Raw genomic sequence first — 15031 nt, forward strand, 5'->3', positions numbered from 1 at the left:
TCTATTTTAGGAGCAGTTAATAGCTGGTTTCACCGACTTGTGATTGTAATGAACTGGTTCTCTGAATCTGAACTCACCCTTGGCCTCCCTGACCTTGCTGTGTCTACATGATTGCCAGTTTCTTGTAAATGCTCAAGTGTCTTGGTCACATCTCTAAGAGATGCCTGCAGTGTGCACTCAATATATCTTATCTATACTGGCCTTCATTTCTTAATTACAGACTATGGAACTTTTTGTTTTCTTGCATTCAAGAATGATCTATGGATACCTATATTAATAGTAAGCATGAATCTTTACCTGTTTAAACATTTTGCAGACAAAATATTAACTAACATACTAATTAATATGCAATAAAGACACTTTCAGTTAGGCTTGTGTTTTAACCTTTGTACCATTTAACTTAACAAGTTTATACAATAAAAAAACAAAGATGATAAGAGATTTTTTTAACACATCACAAACACACTCACCAGATTTCTAAGATGAGACTTTATTAAAAAGTACTGACACTATTCAGGTCAAAAGCATTTACATACAAGATCAAACAATGGACACTAATAATCTACAGTCGTGGCCAAAAGTTTTGAGAATGGCACAAATTTTGGTTTTCACAAATTTTGCTGCCTCAGTTTTTTAGAACCTTTTGTCAGATGTTTATATGGTATAATGAAGTACAATTACAAGCATCTGAGCAGTTTCCCAAAATTTCAATGTTTTGTTCACCAAGCCACTTTTGCCTTGTGACATACCATGGTGGTGACCTGATCTCGTAGCTGAATAAGGAATGTTATCAAAACAACGATACAGGAGCAATTTGGAGGTGAACAATGCTTTTTCCAGCATGATGGAGCACCGTGTCACAAGTGATAACCAAGTGGTTTGGTGAACAAAACATGGAAATTTTGGGTCCATGGCCAGGAAACTCCCCAGATTTCAATCCCATTGAGAACTTGTGGTCAATCCTCAAAAAGAGGGTGGACAAACAAAAACCCAGAGACTGTGATCAACTCCAAGCACTGATTAGGCAAGAATGGGTTGTCATCATTCAAGATTTTGCCCAGAAGCTGATATCCAGCATGCCCAGGGTCAACACTTGAAGTCTTTTATTAAGTCTTTGCTTAATCTGGATGTATTTGTCAATAAAAAGTTAACACACATATGGAATGCTTATAATTGTACTTCATTATACCATATAAACATCTGACAATAGATTCCACAAAACTGAAACAGCAAACTTTTTTATTTTTTTAAATTTTAATTCTCACAAGAATTTTTTTTCCTGTTTGCTCCCAGTTGCTGTTTATGTAATGAACAGCCTGTGCTGATATCAGTAGAGTAACGCAACAGGGCGCATGGTATTCAAATCTGCCGAACAGTGCTATTTTTGCACCCACTTTAGTCCAAAATTTTGCTTCTTTTTTGTTTATTTATAATTTTCTATTTTTAACTTTTATATTTGTCAAACCACTTCAATATAAATATGCAACCTTACCCAAATACTAACTATATATATAACTGATAAACTGTTTTCAATAGGATTATTGCTTTAAAATACCAGACTCAGCAACAAGGAATTAGCAGGCATAATTCGTCTGTTCTTGAGAGCTCACACTTGCGAACATCCACAAGAAGTGGCTTATTTTTGTGCTTGAACTATGATCAAGAAAATAGGACCCTATGTGTTTTACCTTGAAGTGTAGACAGAATTTATATGACAATCATGATCAGCACCAATATGAAAACTCTATATATGAAATACATTGTTACAGGACATACATTTACGCATATTGTCCTTGTAAAATGGTGCATGCATTTTCTTCATTTTTATGCTGTGGTCAGATGAAGGTATTGTGTACATGCATCAGATTTCCTGGATGAATTTAAGTGGCACATTAATAATTTGCTTTTGGGATTCTGAATTATTGGTACATACTGTGCTTTTTTTTCACTTGTTAAAATCAAACAAGTCAAATCTGATCATTAAATATATTATTTTTGGTAATGTTTGCTGCTTTAAATGTGGAATATAAAGTGTCTCACTACAGTGTGTATATGTGAAGAGTACCCAGCAGTGCAGACAGACTTTTGAAACGGAGACTTGGGTTTGACTAACATATCCACCAAGAATGATTGACAGGTGAGCTTCATTGAAGTTTCAAGGCAGTCAGTATCTAAGAATCCCTGCCAGATGTTATTGAGAGAGCATGAAGTCTCCTTACATAAAGTTTTCAGTTGTGCTTGCGTGATAAATAATGTTCACATGGAGATGATGCTCATAGTAGTCACTATGGTGTAGAGCCCAAACACTCATCTGATTACAGAGTGCATGCTGTGGAATCTTCAGGGGTTCTTCAAAGCAAAAATATTATATTACAGCACTGAATATTTTGGAACAACTACATGTTTATGTGATGCTAATATTTGCAATATACATGTTTTTGCAACTGTGTCACTATATATGTATGTAGGAATTAATTATGAATAAAGCTATTATGTAAGCTAAAATATCTGGCACTTAAGGGCCTTTCCTTTATCTGTATATATTTGTATGTGACTGAAAGAAAGAGAGATTTGAAAACGGAGGCTTGTGATAATGAAAGATTACACTGTATTTCAGAAATGCTCGGCTGCATCAGATGTACTCGTGTTGCTTCAGTCACCCTGCTCCTGGACGTTTTCTGTGAGAAAACAGTAAGATTAATTATAATTCATATCACATACACAAGGAAGCACACATAATTCATTGACAAAACCATAATTTAAGAAGATTGGCAATTGAGAGGACTGAACTAGAGAGACTGACCTAATGAGCCTCAGCTTAGTCTGATGCTTATTCCGTTACTTATGCTTATTACCAACTATAGAGAAGACACTTAAAAACAATTAGAGGCATACCTTGAATCCAGAACTGTAACAAACGTGTGAATCCGCAATCTTAGTGTTACAATAGACTCAGATCTCACCTTCACTAGCCATGTCAAAGCAATTACCAAAAGAACCTTCTATCATCCTAACAAAAAGCCAAACATTTGGGCCCAATCCCATTTCATGCCTTGCCCCTACCACTTAGCCCTTAGCCCTCTTTTTTGCATGTTCACATCTAGCCCTAAACCCACAAATATTAGTATTTTCTCTGTTATTATCTTAGTTGAATGTCATTTCAATGCATTATTTTTGTTTTATTCATAACAAGCACAAACAATTGCTAATAGTATGCTATGTCTCACTATAGCTAGCTAACTTTCCTGTTCCACCTTAAATAGTTCAGCAGTTCTGACACCTGAAAACACCAGAATGTCACTGCTGCTCCCCTCTTTGAAAGCGTATAATTCCCTAAATGTAACTAAAGCCCATCAACGAGGTTGCTGAACTTCTCCCTTCTCTGCTATCGCGGACGACAGACCGGGTCGCCTATAGAGCAGCTATAGTAGCCTGTTAATGAAGAAATGTTTTTTTTTGTTTGTTTGAAGGTTGTCCCATTGCGTAAGGTGAGATTTCATCTACTACCCCTTGTAACCCAGTTCCAAGGGGTTTAGGGTGACACTCAAAAACAAGGTGTAAGGTTAAAAAGAAGAAATGGGATCAAGCTGTGTCCCAACAAGACCTGGAGAAATCCAAAAATGAAGCTGGACTCCAGTCTCTTAATTGGACCCATCAAAACAGGCCTTTAAACAGCTATAGCTCATTCAGAATGCTACTGCAAGATTTCTAACCAGGACCAAGAGAACAGAGCATGTTACTCCAGTTCTAACATCTTTACACTGGGTTCTGGTTAACTGCAGAATAGCTGCTTCTAGTCTATAAATCACTGAACGGTTTAGGTCCAGAATACAATTCTGAAATGTGATTAAAGAATATAAACCAATAAGCTCTCTTAGATTCTTGAACACAGGTTAGCTAGTAGAGCCTAGAGTCCAAACTAAACAGGGCGAATGTAACAAGGAGCGAGGAGGCGGATGCATATGCGGAGATAGAGTTTTATTTTTGGGCAAATCCAGGGTCATGGTCATGACAGTCCAGGTATAAAAAGGCAATACAGAGAGATTGGGATTCAGACATGATGAAAGAAACACTGAATCAAACACCAACAAACAAACAGAACATAGGGCTTAAATACAAACAGGGATAACTGGATGCAGGTGGAAAACACAATCCATTGTGGGAACAATCAGGGGCGGAGTCACAAAACAAGGGGGCTGGACTGGGAAGAAATCAAAACAAAAGCACTTGACAGGACTAAAAGGTAAACAAAAGCACATGAGGAGACTGGGAGGTGATCCCCCCATCACTGAAGCGTGCCAAAACAAAAAACCAAAACTGACACCAAGGACCCAAAAACGGACAGAACTAAACAAGGACAGAACAGACACAGGAAACAGGGCAGACAGGACACGGAAAAGGATCAGAAGGCACAGGCACAGGAACAAGCCGGAACAGGCACAGAATGTGAAACAGGGACAGAAGCAGGAGCAGAAACGGAAACAGAAGCAGGCTCAGAACGTGAAACAGGAACAGAACACAGGACAATAGGAGCAGCAATATGAATGGGCACAGAAGCCAAACATGAGGAACAGAGTGCATAGACAAAGAAACAAGAGCAGAAACAGACGAGACAGCACCAAACACCGGAATAGACGAAACATGAACAGAATGAGGACAAAACATGGAGGGAGGATGAGGAGACAAAACGACACTGAACAAGAGACAACTGGTGGCACAACAGGATGAGGGAAACATGAACGTAACAGACCACACAAAAGACAGGGGGAACAGGGACCAAAACTGACACAGGCACTGAAACAGACACAGACAGAAACCAGGACAGAAACAGAAGGAGAGACAGGAACAGGAACCACGACAGGAATGGGAACGGGCACAGAAGGGAACAAGACAATACCAGGAACAGAGGAGGGCAAAAACGAAGGAACAGAAAAAACAGGAGACACAGAAACAGACACAGGAGAAACAGGAGGCCCACAGGAAGCAACAGACACAGGAGGAACAGAAGGCCCACAGGGAACAGCAGACACAAGCAGACAGGATGAACAGGAGACCCTCGGAGAGCCACAGACACAGGCAAGTGCGGAACTGGTGGGAACAAAGGAACTGCAACTATGGAAGCAGGCGAGCCCGCGACGACGTCCATGGAGGCAGGTGAGCCCGCAACAACGTCTTCAGCGACGGCCGTCGGGCCTGCGGTGACTGGCGGCGGGTCCGGAGGTGTGGCGACTGGCAGATGTGGCCACGGGATCAGGCTTGCCGCGGGGTGCAGCCACGGGATCAGGAACTTGGGCTGGGGACAGCTGTCCCAACCTGGAGGAACACACAGACACAGGACCATCTTGGCCGCTCCCAAGGCTCAGTCGAGTTATGGAAAGCTCGCTGTGGCACTTGAGAATGCACCGAGTACCACGGTAAGGGTTATCTGCAGGTTCCTTCCATCTAGCCTCATCTTGCACTGTAGGTCGCTCCTCCCTGCAGCAGGGCTCAAGACGGGCAGACACAAGGTGCTTACCTGAGCTCTTGTCGTCCAAACCAAAGACAGGATGGTCCTTCGGTTTTCTACGGGACAGACAAGGCGCTTGTGTACCCTCAGTGCCAGGGGATTTGCTGTCTCCGGCTTAGTGGTGTTGGGACATATCTAACTCAGGCTGCTTAGAAACAGCCGAAGTTTCATCCCAACGGAACAACCACATACCAGAGTCTTGCTTTCTCACTGCGTCCTTTGGTGGTTGGTCTTTATGTTGCGAAGAGCGAGGACGCAGACACATATGAGGAGATAAGCAAGTTTTTTTTTCGGGCAAATCCAGGGTCATGGTCATGACAGTCCAGGTTCAAAAAGCCAACACAGAGAGATTGGAGTTCAGACATGATGAAAGAAACACTGAATCAAACAACACCAACAAACACTCAGAACATCAAACATCTAACATATAACATCTCAAACAAAGACCAATGAAAACTAGGGGCAAATGCAGGGCTTAAATACAAACAGGGATAACGAGGGATAACTGGACACAGGTGGAAAACACAGGTGGGAACGATCAGGGGCACAGTCACAGAACAAGGGGGCTGGACTGGGAAGAAATCAAAACAAAAGCACATGACAGGACTAAAGGGTAAACAAAAGCACATGAGGAGACTGGGAGGGGCCAATCGTGACAACGAAGCTGCATTTAGCTGTTATGCTACATATGACTGTAACCAACTGCAGGAAGTGCCTCAAATCTAGTGACTGTTAAATCCAGGTTAAAAACATTTCTCTGTGCATTCATAATTGAGCTCTAAATTATTCTTGTAATCCTTTATTTTTTAGCATTGTTTTATTACTCTGGATATACTGTATTTTTACTTATTTTTGTTCATTTTCTTTTTAGCTTCTGTTTATTTTTTAACACTTTAGCACCATGTCCTTACTTTCCTTTTCAATTGCCTTTATAAATTGCTATATAACTAAGCCTGCTTTGCCTTGCCTTGCCCATAGAGCACTAAGCATCAAGACACATGGCAAATATCCCCAATTGTTATTTCCACACCTGTATTTTCACATTCATTTGTCATCTGGGTTTGGGCAGCAGGGTCATGGGTGATGTCTCTTGGGCAGCGTGTATGTGTATGGTCATCTGGAGGCCACCGCAGTTCTCCACTCTCCACCTCTCCCTCTGAGGGCTCTACCACAATGGAGGGCAAACGCTTGGACAACTTTGGGTGCCGCTCCTGCACATCTGGGACGATCTGGACACAGAAGCCTGACCCAGTCAATGTCACAGCTTTTACACACATTTGTGATTGGATTTAGCAGCAAAATCTTTCCTTTTTGAAGAAACAAATCAATATTCTATTGCACAGATAAAAGCAATTGAGCAGACTGGCTGATAGCAGCACTGACCTGGAAGGAGATGCCTTCCTCTCCAGAAGCTCCTCCTACAGCAAGGTCACCTCTTGTTTGTTCTGGTGTGTTTATAACCTCTGTCATTCTCTGCAGAGAATTAAAGTACACATTCACAAATCTCACAAAGAATAAAGAAGCACATTCACAAATCTCACAAAGAATAAAGAAGCACATTCACAAATCTCACAAAGAATAAAATTATGGAAACAACCAATCAAACTAGAAAATTAATTTGATGCAGCTCAACCTTCATTATTACTTAAAGGCTGACTCACATTTTCAGTTTTTTTTCTAGCTTAGACAGTTTCAGTCCTTGGTACCGGAGTATCTCACATGTTTTCATTATCTTCTGTTCCTACCCATTTCAAACCGTTTCCCCTATTCCCCATTGTCCCCAAGAGGGTTCAATGATTTTCTGTAAAGCTAAAGGAATGGGTTAAATGTATTCTGTGTTTCACAACTGCAAGAACTAACACAGAAGCCATGATGAAGGACTTCAATAAAATTATAACCCCATAATGGCTTATGTGGTGCTACTAGAGTGAATTTGTGTGCTGTGTGCTGTGTGCTGTCTTAATTTCAAAGAACTCTCTGTCTTTTAAGGTAGGCTTAAGTATTTTAGAACTTTGACTAGACTTTGCTAGTTCAGTTATTTTGTGTGTTGTCTCTGCTCTAGCTCTAATCAGCTCAGCAGTTAGGATAGTGTGAATTGGGTGAAACCAAATAGACAATTACTTTGGAGGCGGGTCCAGTAAGCTAGTCCTTATAATCAGCTGTAGTCCCTGAATTTAATCAGTGTGCTGTCTTAATTTCAAAGAACTCTCTGTCTTTTAAGGTAGGCTTAAGTATTTTAAAACTTTGGCTAGACTTTGCTAGTTCAGTTATTTTGTGTGTTGTCTCTGCTCTAGCTCTAATCAGCTCAGCAGTTAGGATAAGAAAAGGTAAATAAGATCTGTGACTCCTTTTCTCTGACTCCAACCACTGTATGCCACCACTCACTCTCTCCTAAAACTCTTACCTGCTTTTCTTCTCTTTCAAATGAGGAAGTACATCAACTACTAACATCTTGTAACCCTACAACCTGTCCTCTGGATCCCATCCCATCTACACTGCTCCAGTCTATCTCTTATGAACTTCTTCCCTTCATTTCCTCCATCATCAACAGCTCCCTGTCATCTGGAATGGTTCCATCTTCTTTCAAGGCAGCTAGGGTGGTCCCCATCCTAAACAATTACCGACCGGTATCTCTCCTTTCCTTCCTTTCTAAAATTCTCGAACGTGCTGTTTACAACCAACTATCTGTCTTTCTCTCTGAAAACCAGCTACAGGACCCCAACCAATCCGGGTTCAAACCAGCCCACTCTACTGAAACTGCACTCATCGCAGTTTCAGAGAAACTCCATGCAGCAAGGTCAGCTGGACTGTCATCAGTTCTGATTCTTCTCGACCTCTCTGCAGCCTTTGACACTGTCAATCACAAGATTCTTCTGTCTATCCTTTCTGGCCTTGGCATTTCAGGAACAGCATGGAAGTGGTTTGAGTCCTACCTAGAGGGGCGCTCCTACCAGGTAACATGGAGGGGCTCAACATCCACTCCATGCAACCTCTCCACTGGTGTTCCTCAAGGTTCAGTTCTGGGTCCTCTCCTATTTTCTCTCTATACCCGCTCACTCGGACATGTTATTTCTTCTCAAGGCTTTTCATATCACTGCTATGCTGATGACACACAACTCATCCTTTCTTTTCCTCCTAATGACACACAGGTCTCGACTCGGATCGCAGCGTATCTGGCAGACGTTGCATCGTGGATGACAACCCACCACCTCAAGCTGAACCCAAGCAAGACGGAGATGCTTTACATCCCGGGATCTTCTGGTATTCGGTGTGATCTCTCAATTCCCTTTGAGAACACCCTGATTACTCCATCTACAGAAGCTCGTAGTCTTGGGGTAGTTGTAGATGACCAGCTCTCTTTCATGGCTCATGTTGCTAACCTGACTCGGTCATGCAGATTTCTCCTTTACAACATCCGGAGAATTCGACCTTTTCTCTCTAGAGAGGCCACACAGGTACTCGTTCAGTCTTTAGTCATTTCTAGACTAGATTACTGTAACTCCCTTCTGGCTGGTCTTCCAATGCGTACCATCAGGCCCCTGCAACTGATCCAGAATGCTGCAGCTCGACTTGTCTTCAACCTCCCTAAATTCAGCCATGTCACTCCACTGCTGCGTTCCCTTCATTGGCTTCCTGTAGCAGCTCGCATCAGACATAAAACCCTGATGTTGGCCTACAAAGCCAAAAATGGTCCAGCTCCTTCCTACTTGAGATCAATGGTGAAAGCTAGATCCGTACCCAGAGACCTTCGTGCTTCAAGTACGACTCGACTTGACCCACCATCTTGCAGATCACAAGGAAAACATGCCTCCAGACTGTTCTCTGTCCTGGCACCAAGGTGGTGGAATGAACTTCCCCTAAGTGTCCGAACAGCAGAATCACTTGCTGTCTTTAAACGACGTCTGAAGACCCATCTCTTTACACTACACTTATCTAATCACTAACACTGTCTATTAAAGATCTTCACCTCTTTTTGTTCACTGTATTTTATTACAAACTTTTTTTCAGCAGGTTTAGTGTTGTGTAGACTCTGTGTTGAGTTGTAGGTATTTTTCTACTTGTTGTATTTGTTTTAGGTCTCAATGCATAGATAACTTCAGGTAGCAATTTAGAGCAAAGCTCTTTAAAATTATGTCGACCTTTATTAACATGAGATATTCTGAAGTAATGACAAGCACTTTTGTAAGTCGCTCTGGAAAAGAGCGTCTGCTAAATGATATAAATGTAAATGTAAATGAATTTAATTGCAAGAAAATGAAAATAAAAGAAGGTAATAGTGTAGACACTACTGATCCAAATAACGTTTAATTGTTGACCTCCACCATTTCAATAGCATATAGCCATTGAGATATTCCTGATAAAACACAGTAGTTCTTATGTGACAGGTCTTTTATAAGACTATTCAAAGTTGAAAATAAGAATGACTTTTTCTTATTCCTTTTATTCCAGTTCCACCAGTTTTTTTATTTATGTATTTTTTACAGGACTCTCTCTCTCTCTCTCTCTCTCTGACTTTTGCTGCAGGGTGAGACAGCAATTTAACTTGAAAATCAAGACTACAGCCTTGGCCACATATGGCTAGCTAGTATGCAAAAAGAAGACTGGTGAAATAGTACCCTTTTAAACAGGCCTCACTGTCACTCATATACTCTTATGATATGGAGCTACTCTCATTCGCTCAGGGTGCGAATTACAAAGGGGCAGGGGAATTCGCCCCCTCATTAAAACTCTCGTAAGGGAGGCAAAGACACAAAGCTGAGAGAATTCACTCAGGAGTAAGCTCTATGCGTAGTGAATCGCTTTAATAGTAAATATTGAAATATGTTTCCACTGTCTTGTCAGAAATATGTTTAATACAGTTTTGAACACCCCCATAGTGGGCCATACCATTTCATAACTTCGTATCCTAAGCTTCATTCTCATGATTACATACCTGTTTTTTTGTAAAGGGGTAATTTGAATATCCAGCAAAACTCATTTGTAAGTTAGCGTAATGTTAAATTTATTATATATGCAAAGCTGTATTAATTACTCTATTAATTTATTTGCAATGTCAGCTGACTTACGCAGTATAGGGCACTTGGTGTATAAAGCTGGCTGTCCCCTGACTTTAGCAGGTATGTTTATCTAGCTGTCTCCACGCTAATTGGCCTGGCTCGCAGTCTCCGCGCTAATTCATCCCAAAGCTGTTCTATCGGGTTGAGGTCAGGACTCTGTACAGGTCAGTCAAGTTATTCCACACCAAACTTGCTCATCCATGCCTTTATGGACCTTGCTTTGTGCACTGGTGCACAGTTATGTTGGAACAGGAAGAGACCATCCCCAAACCACAAAGTTAGGAGCATAAATTTGTCCAAAATCTCCTCGTTTGCTGAAACATTAAGAGTTCCTTCCACTGGAACTAAGGGGCGAGCCGAACTCCTGAAAAACAACCCCACACCATAATCCCCCCTCCACCAAACTTTACACTTGGCACAATGCAGACAATTACTGTTCTCCTGACATCGGATTGCCAGACAGAGAACCGTGATTTGTCAGTCCAGAGAACACGTCTCCACTGCTCTAGAGTCCAGTGGTGGTGCTTTACACCACTGCATTCAACGCTTTGCATTGCACTTAGTGAAGTAAGGCTCGGATGCAGCTGCTCGTCCATGGAAACCCATTCCAAGAAGCTCTCTACGCTATTCTTGAGCTAATCTGAAGGCCACATGAAGTTTGGAGATCTGTAGTAACTGACTCTGCAGAAAGTTGGTGACCTCTGTACACTATGCATTTCACCCCGCTTTGTTATTTTACATGGCCAACCACTTCGTGGCTGAGTTGCTGTCATTCCCAATCACTTCCACTTTGTTATAATACCACTGACAGTTAACTGTGGAATATTTAGTAGCGAGAAAATTTCACGATTGGACTTGCTGCACAGGTGCTATCCTATCACGCTGGAATTTACTGAGCATCTGAGAGTGACCCATTCTTTCACAAATGTTTGTAGAAGCAGTCTGCAGTCCTAGGTGCTTGGTTTTATATACCTGTGGTGTGTGAAGTGATTGGAACACCTGAATTCAATGATTTGGATGGGTGACTGAATACTTTTGAAAATATAATGTATTAAAAAAAGAAAAACAATCACCCATTTCCAATTGCATTTCCTCATTGTGGAGTCTCAGCTCTGCCAAAGTGAAAAAATGCAGTTGCAATCCTGTTTGCAATTACATTTTCAACCGTCAACAAGGCTTCCTGTCAATCAAACACTTAAGGTAGGATGTCGGGAGAGACTTTTTAGTGTGGGGCATGTTTTAAGAGGAAGTGACAAGTCTAAAATTGACTGAAACAGACCTAGACGACTGTTTACAATATGGACCTAGCAATAGCAAATGCTACTAGTGACATTTTAACACTCGTTAACTAGGCCGAGGATAATTCTGTCAAAAGTGCTTTCTTGTTGTTTCATGTGGAGCAGATTCCTGACCAACTATCAAAGCTTGTGACTGCATAAACACTAATGTTACTGATATCGTGACCGACTTCAGACAGAGGCTCGCTGAACTGTCTGAGGAACATTGCACTGCACATTTTAATGCTTTCCCTGCTGTAACATACCTGTTATAAGTAGTCAGCGGTCGTTAGTGAGCTGTTATTTTGTGTGGAAGCGATTCTTGAGCGACTAGCAGAGCAGGTGCCTGCACAAACACCAATGTTAGTGAAACTGTGGCTGGAGGTTTGCACAACTTTTGGAGAAACTCTGCTCTGATCTTAGTGCTTTTCTTGCTTTAACATGCACATAAAAAAGTAGTCAAGGCCTGTTAATGAGCTTTCCAAAATCATCTTATTGTTAAGTTTCTTCAGGAGCAAGGTTGGGAAACACTGCACTGAACCCACAGTGGCCCTGCACCTTCTTAATAAGAATATCCATCATTGGCCGTCTGGGTCCTCCAACAATCCTATTAGCCTCTGCCTGAAGTCGCTCACTACGTCACTAACATTGATACTTTGCAGCCACAAACTCTCCTAGTCGGTCCACAATCTCATCCACACAAAACAACAGGGAATCACTTTGTATATAATTATCCACGGCCTGGCTGGCAAGTTAAAATGTCACTAGCAATGGTTACTATTGCTAGTTCCGTAATGTAAACAAGCATCTAACTCTGTTTTAGTAATGCCAATGTTTAGATGCATTACTTCCTCTTAAAACACATCCCACACTAAGAAGACCCTCCCCAAATCCCACTCACAGCATTTGATTGACAGTAAGCCTCATTGACAGTGAAAATGCAATTGCATTTCTGTTTGTTTCATTGTGGCAGAGCTGAAGCACCACGATGTGGAAATACAATTAATGCAATGAAAATTTAACTGAAAACTTTTCTTTTCCATATTAACTTTAGCAGCCATTATACCCAGAAATGCAAATACACATATTGCATTGGAATTTTAATTACATTTCAAATACCGCACACTCACATTGGAAATACAATTGGAAATACACAGTTGAATTAGCATTTTCAATTTTGCATTTGAATGTTTACATTTGTATTTGAATAAAGTCTGGAATATGCTGCCACAGGTCTTAACAAGTTTAGACAAGAGTAATGAGATGTCTTAGATTAGAGACATCCAGTTATATAAGTGATAGTGAATCAAATCAATTATATTGCTATATTATGCCATACTACATGTTATTATTTCAACATTTTATTATTTCAAGCCCTGTGTGTACTTACTTTCCATTTCTCCATTGCCTCAGTACTTTGTATATGTGTAGATTATTTTGTTTTTAGCGTGAGGTTACGATATAAAGAGGAGAAAGTTTTGTGTTAGATGAGCATTGGAAATTCCAGTAGAAACCACATGTACAATTCTAATAGTTCCAGCTGGTTCATTTCAACTGGCAACTGATAATAATCCCAACTGGTTGCAGCAGAACATTTGCAAAGGCCAGATGACTCAAGCTCAAACCAATAGAAAACATCAGCAGCTGTTCAAAACATATAAATTTAAGTGGCTTTATTCTTGGTGCCAGTTGGATTTTCCTGAAAGCAGATATAGGCTGTGTTGTGTGTCATTTTTTTTTCTTCAGGCTCCCATGATGCAGACTCTTGAACTGTAAATAAACCTCTTTATATTACTGACCTCTGGATCCCCTCAGAAGTTTTCCAGTGATGTTACACCATATTTTCAGTCATTAAATGTGTAATAACATGCAGAGTGAGTGAGAGTGGATGGAAGGAGGAGGGGCAGCTCTTCTGAGCGTTGCTAGGAAACCAGTGATCAAAGCTTGGTGCCTGTATGAGTGGGGCATTTCCACCCAAATGCACAGATTCGCATGTGTTTTATGGAGACATTATGTAGTACTTAGAAAGCTACCAACAGTCTCTCACAGCTTCCCTTGCCTTTTTAACACAGATCTGCTCCAGAGAACATTTTATCGCATACAATGATAACACCATGCAGATGAAGTGCAAATGGAAAAACTGGGACTTTCCATGATTCTGTTGTGGAGTTTCTTTGACTTTGATTGTCAGCAGTGGTTAACAAATACGCTTTAGGCTCATTTCCCAGGTTGCATTAGGTTAATCAAAGCAGAGCTGCTCATTATAAGAAATACCACTTATTCAGTGTGCTTATTTTTGATAAAATAGGATGCATACATTAAAGGTTTTCGAGGTTAACTATGAGTGGAGGATGAAGCTGCAATTTTAACATATCAGCTATCAAACAGTACACACACACATACACCTCAACACACATGCAGAGTATCAAAGCACAACCAGATCTGTTTTGTATAAACTACCCTACTACACTCTCTCACTTTATTTCTCAAACACATTTGTATCAAAATAAATTGATTCTTGTCATTTTCATAAACTGCAGCCAAAATGTATATTTAAAAGTGGCAACAAGAACGAGAGAAAAGGTAATATATTCAACTATATGGAGTTTGTGAATGCTTACCTTTCCCTCCTGGTAAAGTAGTCTAGTCCACTGGAGGTTCTTGGTTCTTTTTCTCAGCAGGATGCACTCACACTAAATCTTTTCTGGTTTGTGCTGAAAAGCTCTAACTTGAAGTACTGTTAGAGGGTCTGTAAGCTGTTGGTCTAAGAGGTGCAACTACAAGATGCTTCTTTAGAACCCACGCACCAGTAAAATGAGCTGTCGAGTCTTATCCCATTTTCAGATTGCCGGTCGACAAAACTCACTCTCTCTCAGTCTCTGTCTCTCTCACCTCAGTCTCTCTCTGTCTCTGTCTCTGTCTCTGTCTCTGTCACTGTCTCTGTCTCTCTCTCTCTCTCTCTCTCTCTCTCTCTCTCTCTCTCTCTCTATCTCTCCCTCTCTCTCTGTCTCTTTACTACATGCACAAAGCTGCTTTAAGGAGCCATACAACAGATCAAAAGAGTGTGCAACATTTGTGAACAAGAAGTAATGAATGAGATGGATATGAAAATGGTATTATGAATAAAATATGACAGAGATTTTACATTGTGATTCTGGACTACTGAACTACTATGAAGATACATAGCTCCC

At 40.9% G+C, this 15031-nt stretch overlaps 1 protein-coding gene across 1 annotated transcript; it reads right to left on the minus strand.

The window, feature by feature from the left end:
* Nucleotides 1-474: 474 nt before the first annotated feature.
* Nucleotides 475-14777, minus strand: si:ch73-49p17.1 (protein LBH). Its single transcript, XM_017724837.2, has 4 exons — nt 14462-14777; nt 6890-6979; nt 6537-6735; nt 475-2678 (listed from the first exon to the last, which is right to left on the minus strand). The coding sequence occupies exons 2-4, from the start codon at nt 6974-6976 to the stop codon at nt 2653-2655; spliced, it is 312 nt and encodes a 103-aa protein (XP_017580326.1). The 5' UTR covers nt 6977-6979; nt 14462-14777; the 3' UTR covers nt 475-2652.
* Between the last annotated feature and the right edge of the window lie 254 nt (nt 14778-15031).

Source organism: Pygocentrus nattereri, chromosome 5 (assembly GCF_015220715.1).
Source record: "Pygocentrus nattereri isolate fPygNat1 chromosome 5, fPygNat1.pri, whole genome shotgun sequence".
NCBI classification, from domain to species: Eukaryota; Metazoa; Chordata; class Actinopteri; order Characiformes; family Serrasalmidae; genus Pygocentrus; species Pygocentrus nattereri.